This window comes from Cygnus atratus, chromosome 9 (genome assembly GCF_013377495.2).
Source record: "Cygnus atratus isolate AKBS03 ecotype Queensland, Australia chromosome 9, CAtr_DNAZoo_HiC_assembly, whole genome shotgun sequence".
Taxonomy (NCBI): Eukaryota; Metazoa; Chordata; class Aves; order Anseriformes; family Anatidae; genus Cygnus; species Cygnus atratus.
The window spans coordinates 14,047,987-14,062,267 of NC_066370.1; the positions used below are offsets into that span (position 1 = coordinate 14,047,987).

The window sequence follows — 14,281 nt, forward strand, 5'->3', positions numbered from 1 at the left end:
GTGAGGTACCCCACTATCTGAGTAATCTTCATCAATGTGCATCCCCACTTCCATGCGAGGGAGCATGATTGGAACATTTCCTAAAACATCTCAAAAAAACAGAAACACACCCCAAATAGTCAAAGAAAATTTCTGCTGCAACAATGCGGAGATCATCACAGACCAGCAACACCTTCTCTGGCAAAAGGATCCTGCAAACATCTCCAGAACCAAATTCTACCAAGAAGGGAGAGTTTTAAATGACTCAAAGGGTCCTGGGTCAGATTTCTAGATTCCATATTTCAACGTTTCTCAACAGAAGCAATGAAATCTCTTGTGCCCTTTTAATATGACTGTTGGAGTTAAGTTTTAAGAAACATGAAAATTCAGTGCTCTAAACCTTAGCTCTGGGAATACAAGATCAAAACTCAGTTTAGGTTCAAACAGACTCAGAAAAAATGATCCTTAATGTTGAAATAGAACATACTAGTAGGTTTGGAATAAGGGTTTTGATTGACATTTTCACCCTCTAACTTACTGCACTTACCAAATTTTTCGTATGTCTCATGGTCTGGTAACTTAGTATGAGGTTACTTGAAACCACTAAGAAGGAAGAATTCTGTTGACATGTGAAAAAGCACCATCCATGCCCTTTTCTTGAAGAAATGACAGAAAAAATATCCTTGGCCTTTAATATTTAAACCATGGCTCATAAACTCAGTTTATAGAAAATTGAAATATCTTACCATACCTACATGACATAAGTAACATGGTTTGGAAATGAAATATTCATTTATGTAATAATGATATTCACTTATATAATAATGATATCTGCACTCCTTGATGCCTCCCTCTCAAAACTTAGAAAACCACAGAAATTACAGATTAGTCTTTGCTACTTATAACAGACAAATTGCTTTATGTAGACTACAATGGTAGTTTATGTAATATAGAAAAACATCCTGAATTTGAAAAATAAACAAAGAAGGTTTTTGTAGTTTTACTGGAAAATAATCTGACACGTTAATTTTCCTAATTTCAGAACTGGTTTGTGTGGCTACAATGATTTTGCAAGACCCACAGTCTGGAATGACTTACATTTCTCTGTATCATATAAATCTTAAAAGACAGTTCAAATAATTGCGTTTGTTATCTAAAAATATGTGTAACAGCACATGCTTGTCATGTTGCTTAACATGATTACATTTAACTATTTATTACGATAATCCTTACAAAGAGTAATTTTAAAGTGTCTCGCTAATAGTGCTTACCAACTCTATTTTTAATTTTGTTAATTGATGCTAACTTACTAGATTTAAGCATAACTTATATCAAGGTCAGAGGAAGTAAAAAGTTATGGTAAAGTCCTATAAAAACATCATTAAATTACCTCCTCCTTATTTGCCAAGATCACTTCTGGTTAATTGAATCTAATCATGAAATCAAATTACTGCAGACTTATAATTCTTTACTGCTCCTGATAAGCAGGTCTGCAATTTAAGCTTTGTGGAGCAAAAACACAGCACCTTCCATATCAGAGTTTTACAGTATTTCTGCAATCAATTTTTTAGTATTCTTCTTCATCTGAAAAAAACAGATATACTTTCTGAATTCATGCATGGGTTGGTAAACTAAATACTCTATATTTCTCAAAACCATTGTCCCACTAACTATGTTTAACTTCCAGCATACATTTTCACAGCTTAACAAAAGAGAAAAAGAAGGCCAAAGTGACTTCGTAAGTTAGGTGCAATAGCACTGTGTTCAAAACCCACATTTTATTTTTCCTTCGGTTACATTTTTATTCAATAAATACCTAGTTTTCATGGAATACATCATGCTAAGTCTTAGATGAGCAGCACAGAGAAGTCAGAACTAAAACTATAGGAACATCACACTGAAAGAGATGAATGCTGGACCACTGGATGCAAAATTTCGCAACATTTACACATTACACAGAAGTTTCAAACAGTGATCTCTTGAAGTAATGCAAAACTTTTGTTGTTGTTGTTGTTGTTTTAATACAAAGAGGAATTTAACACAAGTACAGACTTATTTTGCTTGCTATACAGCCTATGGAATCTCTCTTCTGTCTTCACAATTGTGCAAACATACATTTCTAAAGTTACTGTCAGAAAATGATGATGATACAAGCTTTTTCTTCATTGTTTCAATCCTTAAAAACTCATTCTCATAAAGCAGTTTTAAACAAAAACAAAAAATCCTCAAACATAGTTAGATCACCTCGAAATATTTAACCTTTCAACAACATTTTATGAATAGCTCTATATTAACTTTTTGTACAAGGGAGTAAATACCTTATTGTCTGAATATTTAGGGAAAATTTTACCAAAGTTCTCTGTTTTTCAGTGAGAGCAAACAGAAAAAGTATCTGTCATAAAATATTTGGAAACCTCTCTTTTAATTGCCGAAAGTTCAAAAACCAATAGCCTTTTCAAGAGAGGAAAATAAAGCTATGTCAATTTTTTCAACCTTCATAATCAGACAACTGCAAAAACAAATTGTTGTAAGCCTAATAAGCCTGATATCTTCTTCCACAGAAGCATTCAGAAGTGTATCCAGATCATCTGTTGCAAAGTGTGGGCAGAAAAACACTGTGGTGATTAATCACCAGGCACCTATGACACAGAGCCTAAATCATGCCTAAATTTGTCAGAAGTGACATTTCTATGGCAAAACTAAAACAGTAAAAAAAAAAAAAGACTATATTTACTGATTATTTTTACTGTATTGAATGATAGAAATCAAGTGGGTATGGATGGACCTTTTGTTTAACTTCTATATTGAAGTGATTTTGGTCTTAGAGTAGCTATTAGAAAAATTAAATTAATTATATTTTTGCTTTTTTAGTTAAGGAGGTTGGACAAGTTGGAGTTGTACAGAGTATCTTTCTACATTTTCCATGTAATCAATTTACTTTGTACCTATGGGGAAGAGAGGAGTTAAAAAGGAAATCAAAGTCTGTGCAATCCCAGAAATGAAATGTAATCGGCTATGATTCAGAGTAACAACATGTATTAGGAAAGAATTGGTAAAAGGAACAGCTGTTGACATTATTTCCTGAGCCAAACCTTTTAAGGTGTCAGTGAATAGCAGTCTGTACTTTCACTTGAAAGCACTAGAAGAATTCCTTGGATGACGTCTCTCAGGAGGTTAGGATTTTAACAAAATCCACAACTTCCTCTCAAGATCTCAATGCCATGCTTTAAATTCTGTATCAGAGTGATCACAGATGGTTTCAACACACAGCTTAACAAACAGAAGTGGCATGACTTGGAAGGGTGGTTTAATGTACATACAAATACTAAACTTTACGTCAAACTTTCAGGATCATTTGCAGGCAAAAAACCAACAACAGATAAAATCACTTCATCAATCTGATCCAGCTCCACTGTACAAGACAGATGCCAAAAACGAAAGCCTTTTTTCCTATCAGGAAAAAAAAAAACACCTTAAATGTACAACTTCAGCGAGCTCTCAGGCTATCTCACTGAGACACAAGTCAGATTCTTCTGCTGTATACATTTAGCTTCAAAAATTAAAAAAGCAGCTAGGTTTTAATTGAACTTCTCAATCACATAAGACATTTTCTTTCTCCTCCAACATTTCAGGATGCTCCCCAAAAGATAGGAAACAGAATGGGACACAAAAGCCATTTTTATTCAGTCTTCTTTGTGCAAGGTATCCTGGAAAAGGCTGCATTCTTGTGTAAAGTTGCTTCTGAAACAGAAAGGAGATTATTTTAAAATGCATGCAAATACATCACAGCACATAGGCTTTTGTTTTTGACAATTAATACTGAAGAATAATATTTGTAAGTGACCTGAATGTATATTATTTTTGCTTGCAATATACAGTGCCTATAAGGAAAAGATTTCAAAATGCTTTACAAACAAAAAAATTGCTTCCTTAATTTTCATTCCAGCTAAATACAGCCTCTCTCTTAACATGGACAAAAATAACAAACCAAGAGTAATCAAATAGCTTGAAGTGTTTCACAATATCTGAATAACTAGCCATTAATTGTATTTCTATAAAATTTCACTTGTGGTGTAAAAGCTGAAACTATAGTTTTTGCAGATTAGAAGCAAGAAGCAGCAGTAGCCATGCAATGGAATAAAATAAAAGGAATTTTCACAAGGTCTTTATGAAAACATGTGCATCTAAGAGACATGAATAATTGTTTTATACTGAACAATGAGAAAAGTATAATAATTCTTTCATGATCTAAACATGATTACCTGCTTGAACGATTGTTCGTCTAAAATCTATTTTTCTTGATGGAGGGCTTCTATGAAAGCTTCAAGTTTTTCCTGAATTTCCCGAACTTTTTCTGAAGAAATAAAAAAGATGGTCATTTAAGTATCTAGCTACTTACATTTTTCCACATCAGAAGAAATGAAACTGTTCCCTTTGAACAAAGAACTTCTACAAATACATTTCATGATTATCATGCTAATAATTCCATAATTTACCAAAGAAATCCCATATTGTTGTATTTCAAAACCCTGAAACTTCCATTACTTCATGCACAGCAGAAGTGCCATACACCTGTTACATGTAGGGAATTGTTACCCTTTAACTAATGTCCACTAACCCACCTCTCTATTAATCAAATATCCTTATTATCTACAACAAGTGTCACAAAAACCACAAATCATCCTAAAAAGAGTTAAAAACAAGCGACCTTTCAGCAGGCAGAATTTCAGGGAATGGTGAATTTCAGGGAACTAACCAAACAACAGTATTCAATACCCCTATACAAAAGGGCATATACAATATTAAAAATGTTTAACGTTTACACTTTATTTCCTTGCATATCAGTAGTAACCAGATGGACGTAGGCAGAACCTTATTTTATACAAACACTAAAGATGGGAGCTTATTTCTTGAAAAAAAACAACAAAACAAACAAAAAACAAGACTGGAACATCACTGCAAGTAACTACTACGAATAAAAAGGTAACATTGGGAAAAATACAGGATTTTAGGCATTTTTCCACTCTTTTCTGAATTCCACACAATAGTTGTCATCATATAGCCTATTTGATTTATTAAACAACTCATGAAGCAAGGTTTAGAACCTAGCTGGAATCTAAAGCCTGCAAGATTTCCTCCTTCTCTCTCACCAGATCCTCATTGAAGCTCCTTCTGTGTGCGATTATAGCCATGAAAAATAGCACACTTCAGAAAAATGAGAGGGGGGACAGACAAAAATAAGTCCAATGAGAATAAACATGTAAAAAATGTCCTGTCTCTCCCCTTTCCCCCACATTCCAAGATAAAAAAATACTGTTGGATTAAACCTGTATGTTGCTTGATATACAAGGTTTGAGCTTTTCTTTTTCTTTCCTTTTTTCTTAAATCTATCTTCTAGTAATGTTTTCTTCTCTTTGCCAATACCATACGTTATAAACTTGCTTTGCTGAGCTGAAATAACAGCAAAACAGAACAAAAAATACAGCTATTATCCTTAAATGGGGATACATAAGCATTATGGAAGAAAGAAGTAGGTCCTCAAACAGGAATACAAGAATGTAGGCAAGGGAACTAGAAGTTCATCTAGTAACAAAGTGCCAATCCCACGGATAATTACGAAAACCATTTTAGAGCAGTACTAATACCCAAACTCAACAAAATCCTGTAGTCCTGTTCTAGCAGAAGTACAGAATTTTAGTTAGCATTTAATAAAATATGTAAAATAGCCTGTATGGGAACGAAGAAATCTCTAACTTACATCTTTATCATGCAATTTTTAGGTGATGAAAGGCAAATCACTTATACTTTCAACACTTCAGTGTCCCCTTCCCCAGTAGCGCTTATCTACCAGCACAGAGGCACAGGGAGCATGAATCACACTCTGGTTCCAAAGAACTTTCTCTAGTTTCAGCTGCCTTCATTTTTTAAAGTACTTTGATATTAAATGAAGATTACAGTCAGTTTGAGGGTGAAAACTGTATTTTTGGAAGTTACAGAACAGCAGTAGCCGATTTTTAAATTTTTTTTTTAGCAGAAAAAGTCTTGATCCAGTTCAGCAGAGACAACCTTTGAACGCTGCCAATGGAAAAAAAAAAAAAAAAAAAAGGAATTCACACAATCACTTCTTCTCACTAAGTTTGAAGTATTTGTTTGCTATCCTTAAGTCAGAAAAAAGTAGTTTGATTTTTTTGGCATGTCAGGATATAAACCTCTCATGTAACAAAAACAATAATTTGGCATTTATTAGGCAGCTGCTTAGCACAGCTTCTAATATTGATGCTGCGTATGTTTACAAAATTAACATTTGAAAAAAGTGTCCTATTATCTTGGAGAGAGTCAACACGTTTTTGGGAATTGTTAATCCTGTATCTCCCTCTCCAAAATGAGCAGCAGTTGCCAGTGATAACTGGAGATTCAATCTCACCGTCCAGAAGGTCTCTTCATGTTGTTTAATAGCTTTGTTTTTGGAGTGGATATATGTATTTATATAGTAACTATAAGTTGGTACATTTTTCCCCAAATATTCTTTTCATATTGATCAAACTATTAGACTCAGCGAAAGCAGGCAGATTTAGCAGTATTAAATGTAAATATTTTCCCTTCTCAACTCCTCGCTAATGAAATATTCAAGTCTTGAAAATTAATAGCATCAGCAAAAATCTGTAATTATTATTTCACCCTTGAAAAAAAAAGGTTTGTGCCAACAAAAGCTATTTTAATTTTCTGATTAGGGCATATTAAAATAACAGGATAGCAAATATTTATTCCACCAGAATGTACTGAATCAGCTGTGGTTGCTCAGAGAACATACACACTGAAATTGCCTCCATATTATGAGAACTTTATTAGTTTTTATACTTGGACGGAATTGAAATGATTGCTTAACTGTAATAATTACGAGGTCTTGGGGTAATTTAATACTTTGAAAAAACATGCTAGCTATTCTTCAGAAACAACAGTTACAATGACTGCCAAATAGCTGCAATTACTCATGCTATGCCTTGCATTCCTAGCAGTAGGAAAGCCTCCTGCAGCAGCAGATACCAGCCAACCTGTAAGATTGACCCCACAAGTCCATTCTGTACCACAGAGAAACGCTATGTTAAATCAGCTTACCTTTTAAATAGGGGAACTGCAGACTTACGCATTGACACTGCACACATCTTAATAAACCAGTAAATATAAATGCTTGGCAGAACTTTTCTGAAGAGTACAAGTGCAGGGGCTGCAATTCTGGGATAGATGCCAGTAGGTTCCCCAGCACTTTATGACACTGCATTTGCCACAAAAATGTATTGTTGCAGTTCAAGAGTCAGATTTTACCTGCCTGTAGTTGAGGAAGTTTTTGGATGCAGTTCTCTTCTCTGTGAAATACACAATCTGTGTAGTCAGATTTGCAGGGTTATCATTGACAGCTTCACCAAAATATTATTGATTGAAAACTTCCTCAAAAAAAGTGCTTTAATTTGCAAGTATGTATGAACATGTCAAACCCCGAACATCACTTGGGTTTCAGGTAAGACCACTTACTACAAAAGGTAATTATGAGACAGACTAAGTGACCTGTTGCCCTTCCTGTGTATTCTGATTGTGTTTTTCCATGTAGAAGTAAATCTTGGATTAAAAGCATTCAGCTTGCTAGCAAACAACTTCTGTAACATGTTAAACTAGCTCAGTACTGTTATGCTGTGCTCCAGTATCACAGAAGGCTTTGAAGTACTCCAATTATATGGTATTTCAGAAGTTTAAATATGCACTATAGTTTCTAGAAAGAACACAGTGTCTTTGACAGTTTTGAGGCAGAATTGAAGTTACAAATAAATAACACTTAAGCAGTGATAAAAAAAATCAAATGGTATCAATGAAGAATAACTGTAACTGAACCCTTTTCTCCATCTTCAGACCAGTAAAATTCACAGGCCTAGGGGCAATGAATGGCTATTCTATTTCCCATTTACCCTGTGTTTACCTAAAAGATAAGCTGTTCTTACATCAGCTCATTATGCGTCTTGATCTGGTCGTGAATATTCCCATAATCCTCCTTCCATATCCCATAAAACTTCACTGACAGAATGAGGAAATTCTTTATTCGGATGTCTTGAAATCCTCATTCATGCACAGTCTATCCTTATCTCCATAAGAAATGATATTGCTACCTACTCATTTTCTTTTCATTAATTCTGTGATACTAGATCTAAAAGGCTCAAACCCAGACTAATTGATCTGTAATTAGGATTCGGATAGGCTTTGAACACACCAAAAAAACCCCACAGCCACAGATAAAGTTGGCTTTTCTAACATCATAAGATGTTCAGAAGAAAACCCACTCAAATATTCATTCTCACGAGGACTGCTTGCTCACTGGTTGCAGGCCATCTACCAATTAACAGCTGAGGCTGTTAACAGAGGCTAGAGAATCGCTGCTAAAGTGAAACAACTAAAATATCAAATCTAACAAACAAAACTCCTGAAGTAAGGTCAAATAATCTTAAAAATAGTGTTAAACAAATTTTAAAATAAAGCTTGTTACTTATTTCAACAACACTTTACGTAGCAAGAAAAAGGTTTCTAGGTATTTTCCAGCTGCATTAATTGGTTTTATAAGATGCGACCTCTCTCCACAAAATTGGTCTTGCTTATGCTTCTAAAAATAAATGAAATTATAGGCATTCAAATCAAACATACTTACATGTAAATAAGCAGTGGATTTAGCACAGAATTTTAAAGATAACCATGTCTCTCTGTCTCACAACTTGGAGAAAACTGCATGAGGATTTTGTTATATAAGGCAAATCAAAATGCTTCCCTTTCCCCTGTTTACATGTCTGCCAATATGGCAATGATTTTCAGTTGCACCATCAAGAAAAATTGTAAACTCTTTTGGGACAGAGATGCATTTTTATTCTGTACTTTGATGAAGCACATAGCATGAAAAGGCATGATAAAATTTGTTAATACTTCATTATAAATCCTCCTGTTCTACATTAAAGTGATTTCTACTTCTGACTAATACTTACATGGCTTCAATATCTGTAAGCTCATGGTTCTTCCTTTTTCCCTGGATTTTACTTAGGTTTTAGCCCCCATCCTCTGCCTTTTTTTTTTTTTTTTTTTTTTTAAATCTTCCTTTCTTCATCCCTTCATTGCCTATAAACATTGTCACTGCTTGCTGTGCTACTTGTGTGTTATGGTTAATTAACCATAGTGGCAAAAATGTTGAATTTACTGCTGTGAATGCATCATCTTTCCTCCAGCAAAAAGAAAAGCCCAGTCTGTAGTCAGATTTCACCAGGATGCCCAGAAGCACGCTATTAAAAGCTGGAAATGTCGTTCCACAGTTTCCTATTGAAAGCTGAATTTTCGCTTAGGGCTACCTAAGACACAGACCCCATACTTGTACTCAACCCCCTACAACCATCCAGGTGGAGAACTGAAAAAAAAATCTCCCTGATGTTCAATCATTTGCACCACATTCCTGAACTTTCTAAAGGCCACGCAAAAGCCAGACCTCTTGTTGAAACAGCGTGAGGCAGTGTGCTGAAAGGCACTCCAAATAACGTCCCAAGGAGCAGGCTTTCCAGCCACAGTTACCAGACCTGCACCAACACGCTTTCTCTTGGCTCACTCCACCGCAGTCTAACAGGTCCTGTAATTCACTGATTGGGGCAGGGTCATGTCCTGCTGAAATTTAGACAATCCTTTGAAACCACCCATTGCACTTTTTGCCGGTTTCCTCTTGTTCGCATACCATATTTTCCTCTGGTTGAGGACAAGAGGAAAGCTAAAATTTTAAGAGGGAAAAAAACGGCAAAACCACCCAGGCTGCCCTTAAAGAGACACAACATCATTTATCAGCTGCAAAGACAGATTTATAAGTAGAGGGCCCCCTCTGTTCCTTTAAGGCTGCAAAACAGATGGGAAGTGAATGGACAGTCAAAGGGTCAAGAAAACACACGGGAGGTGCTGCTTGTCTGCTCTATGTATGTTCCCAGCATAAGAAAGAGGTCAAGATTGTAACTGCATGGCTGGGTGCTGGAAAGGCCTTTTCTTTAAGCTGTTACAAAGACAAACGCTGTTCCTCATCCTGCTGTCAAACTGTTATAAATATTGGTTTGTCAAGAGAGTTTCAGCATTTTTTTTTTTTTTTTAAAGGCTGAACAGGAGGATGAATCATGTGAATGATTCTTAAACAATTGGCTCATTAGTGTAATAAAAGCACTGCAGAACTCGGCAAAGTTTAAATGGAATTTATAATAGTTCACGTAGTCAATCCCTGAATCATTAGAAATAGACAGCCTTTAAAATGCAAGCTTGCAGAGAACAGCTAGCATACTCTTCAGTTACTAGCAGTTTGAATGAAGATGCTAACTGATGCTTGCCTTCGCTATGACCATGTTTCTTATACCTACTGCAATCTGTAGTAAGAGTTGAATTTACCGCCAGATTAATTGAATTCTTTCTAAAAATTCTGATTTCAAAGTATGCTCACTGGAATGGGGTAATTCTGATACTAAGCTTTGTAAATACATTTATGGATCAGGCTTCCCCTCTCAGACATATACCCATCATTATATTCAGAGTTAGTTACAACCCTTCTACTTGCCACCTTAAATCCCTTTGCCATCCTGAGCCAACTGGCATTTTAATCCACACGACATCTAAATCAGTGTACTCCTGTTATCAGTCCCAGAAAGACGATGATGAGGACAGAGACATACTCTAACTACTGAAGTGCATCAGGCGAGATATTTTCATTACAAAATAAAGACAGTATTTCAGTGTCCTCTCAGAAATATTTATTTTAAACCCTAGAATGAGAGAAGGCACCAGTCATATTCTCTCAATACCACTATTAAGATCTCCAAGGGTCAGTCAGAATCTCATTTTCACAGATATGACTTCATCTGCAACTGACCTGGCTGAAAAATTTCCTTTAGCATGGCATTAATAGGAGAAAACAGAGAAACTGTTTCTTACAAAGACATACAAATTGAAAATTCTTCTTTTCCCTCTTTACAGGTGAATCTGCCTCTAAAGCAGGAAAAGATCAATTAGATTGTAAATTTAGCCTGTTCTAAGAACCTAATAAAATTTTAATCTTAAGTCATTTTAGACAGAAAAAATAAAAGTAAAAATCAAAGCTGCCATCACTGAAGTTGCTTCTGTTGCAAGTATTAATATCATATTCCCCCTACATATTTTATCTGAGCAAAGCTATCAGTTACCACTTTTATTTCAGACTAAAGAGAACGAGGCAGCAGTAGAAGATAACCTAATCTGAAAACACTTCAGCTATTTTTACAAGGTATTGAGCTTTGCCACATTTTTTTTAGCATTACTAATAATGCTTTTTAGCACCAGAAATGGGAATTGTGCATTGTGCTGGTGAAACTGTAGGTTACCAATCAATCAATGCCTTGACCTATAGCTGCCCCAGATTCGCAAGTGGGACCTTTGCAGCTTAATGAAATGGCTTCGACAACATGTTTCCCTACTCCTCAGCCAAACAGAACAGAAGCTCACTGTATTTCTTGGAGCTGTCCCCAGGGCTCTTCATACTGGCAAGCACGAAGTCCTTCTGTCCCTGGCAGGGCAGGAACATAGAGCAGAGGTATGTGCCTGAAGCAGAAGTGACAACTAAGCAGACTTCTGACTTTATACAAGATGTTTCTACAGGTTATTACACAAGTCCCTCTTGTCTACAGAAAAGAAACTAAATATTACCACTGCAAAATGTGAGGCCACATTTTGAGACTAGTATACATTTCTATACTGCCATTAAGGTTAGCTTAATGTACAAATGCAGCTTAATAAAGATTAATAATCAAGTTTATGAGAGTCATGATGTCTGCAGTAGCAAGGTAGGACTTGGGCTCCTTCCAGTCCTCTGTCTCTACCTTAGATTTTTAATTAAAACTGTTCTAATAACTCTATCTTTCAACAGAATTTAGTTTTGCTGCCTACTGGACAGCTAGAAGGAGCTTAGCAGCAGAATGACAAGGAAACCTCATAAAACAGACTCACCTCTTGAATCAGACTTACAGACACAGTTTTCATTTCAAAATCAAGAAAATTAACCTAGCATGTATCAGAACACGATGTCACTCATTATTTTGGGTGGAAATGGCAAAAAGTAGAAGGTAAAGGCAAACCAGAAATATTACCCAATGATTCATCCAATGTTGTAAAATAATTTACTTTTTTCTAACTGATGCAGAAAAGACACATACAGCTATAAATGTAAGTTACTTATGTAAATGCTACCGTACCCTTGGAGCTATAAAAGTGTAAGGAGACTGTAACAGTGTAAATAACTGATATACATTGGTTCTCCACCCAAAATAAAATGTACTCAGTAGTTAGTTAAATAATGATCTGACATGCTATCAGGAATATTTATGTGAAACTCTATCAGAAAATTAGATTGTGATGAGATAAATTTTTAGATCACAATAATAATGAAGTTAATGACCATCAAAAATGAAGTTTGTCATCATGTTCTGAGGAAAAACAAATTGTTCTGCTATGAGTTTCTTAGTTTATTATCATTCCTAACTGAAAATATTAATCTATTTGTATACAGTTCCACATTAGAAGCAAAGTAGAATCCATTACAATATTAAAAATGCATAGCACCCATTTCACTGATTTCTTCAGGTTCTGAAGTGAACACTCCACAGTCCCATACTAGTTCTAAGCAAATACCTACACCGGTAAGTTTAAAATTTTGCATTTCCACAAGTAGCAATCCCTACATGATAAGTACTTACTTAAAACTTGATTAATAGCTACCCTCAAATAACCAGTTCTGAAAAAAAAAATAGCATCCAATTAAATATTTTGATCATTGCATCGTTAAGGGCATTTTAGGAAAAAAATTAAATTTGGCAAAAATTAAATGGCCCTCGATTACCAGAAATGTGGATCTAGGCATAGGTCTAGATTAACAGGGATTAAATACGTCATTACTCATGCGGCAGTTTATCATCATTTTTCAACGTCAACTTTAAGTGATAGGCTTCGCTTAGTCAGTGACAAATGCGCTGAACTTTGTAAGCACCCGTTTCGGAACCTGGACACCAGTGCCTAACTCTTCATCAATAACTTCAAGGAATCGTAGCAGACGCACTTTGGTCACCTGGGATTCTTAAGTTAAGTAAACCATCACTCCATCACAGGAGGTTTACACGTGATGGATGTTCTCCCTTGAGGATTACTTCCCTCTCTGAGAAGATGCAGCTTTTAAAGCACTTTCTGCCATGATACAAAGCAGGAACTACCTTATCTGCACTTTGACAGAGACCATCCTACACATTCTTCTGGTTCTAATTCGTCAGTTTTGTGCAGCTGCCCCAGAACTTAAAGAAAATAAAAAACATTCAGCCAGGGTCTTTCATATCAAAGCACACTTAGGTTAATTTCATAAACTCTTTACGTGGAATTAAAATCAATAACCATGTGAAAAACAATTGAATTGCATTCTATCCTAGTAACTGCAAGTTAGCAAATCTACTAAACTAACAGGATGCATTTTAGTTTCATGTTGTTGACTTGCTCATATTCAAAGGAGGGGAACTGGAAGACACGAAGGCACCAACCAATTCCAAGCGTGTTGCCCCCAACTTTCTGCATCATGGAGCTCCAGGTCCTCTACAGGGCTCACACGGAGCCCAGGAATCACACTGCCACCTGCATGGGGCTGCCGCCAGTAAATCTTGAACTCATTAGACACATATGGCCCACACAAGCACTTTATTTGACTGATTGAGATGTGGGCAGAAATGAACGTGTTCGAAGGGACAATCAGCCTCTGAAAAGATGCAGGCCATACTAGCATCCTGGTGGGAGCTGCTGGTAGGGGACTGTGAAGACAGCAGCTACCCCGCACATGCTTATTAGGAGCCTGAAGATGTGTTTGATGACTCCCAGGGAGAAATGGCCACTCTGATTTTGTGTGAACAGAAGGCTACAACACCTCCTGGTGCAAGCTTGTCAGCCCAGGATCAGACTGTAACTACACGCTCCTCAGGAACACTGCTACGACCAGTTGAATGGAGCAAAAGAAGAAATGCTGCCTTACTATGAAATGTCTCACAACTATGAAGTGACCACATTTTTACTGCAGTAGCTTCTCAAACAATTGTTAGGCATCATGGAAAAAATGAGAGCACAAAATTATAATTCTGAAGATTCTTAAAAAATTATTCCTCCCTTTGGATTTCCTAGGATGCTTTCCTTTTTTCTATGCCTTCCTTTGAGAATCCCTTGTGCAGTGGGGATAACATCTGGGCTCTAACTCAAA

The 14,281-nt window shown here is 35.9% G+C and overlaps 1 protein-coding gene across 4 annotated transcripts in view; it reads right to left on the bottom strand.

Moving 5' to 3' along the window:
• Window positions 1-1,718: 1,718 nt before the first annotated feature.
• The window catches only part of OPA1 (OPA1 mitochondrial dynamin like GTPase), a 53,061-nt gene continuing 40,498 nt past the window's right edge, over window positions 1,719-14,281 (bottom strand). For all 4 annotated transcript variants that reach the window (XM_035544437.2, XM_035544435.2, XM_035544436.2 and 1 more), the window contains 2 exons: window positions 4,242-4,333; window positions 1,719-3,720 (listed from right to left, as the gene is read on the bottom strand). In XM_035544437.2, coding sequence (XP_035400330.1) covers window positions 4,269-4,333 — 65 coding nt within the window. In that variant the 3' untranslated portion in view covers window positions 1,719-3,720; window positions 4,242-4,268. The remainder of the gene's footprint in view (window positions 3,721-4,241; window positions 4,334-14,281) is intronic.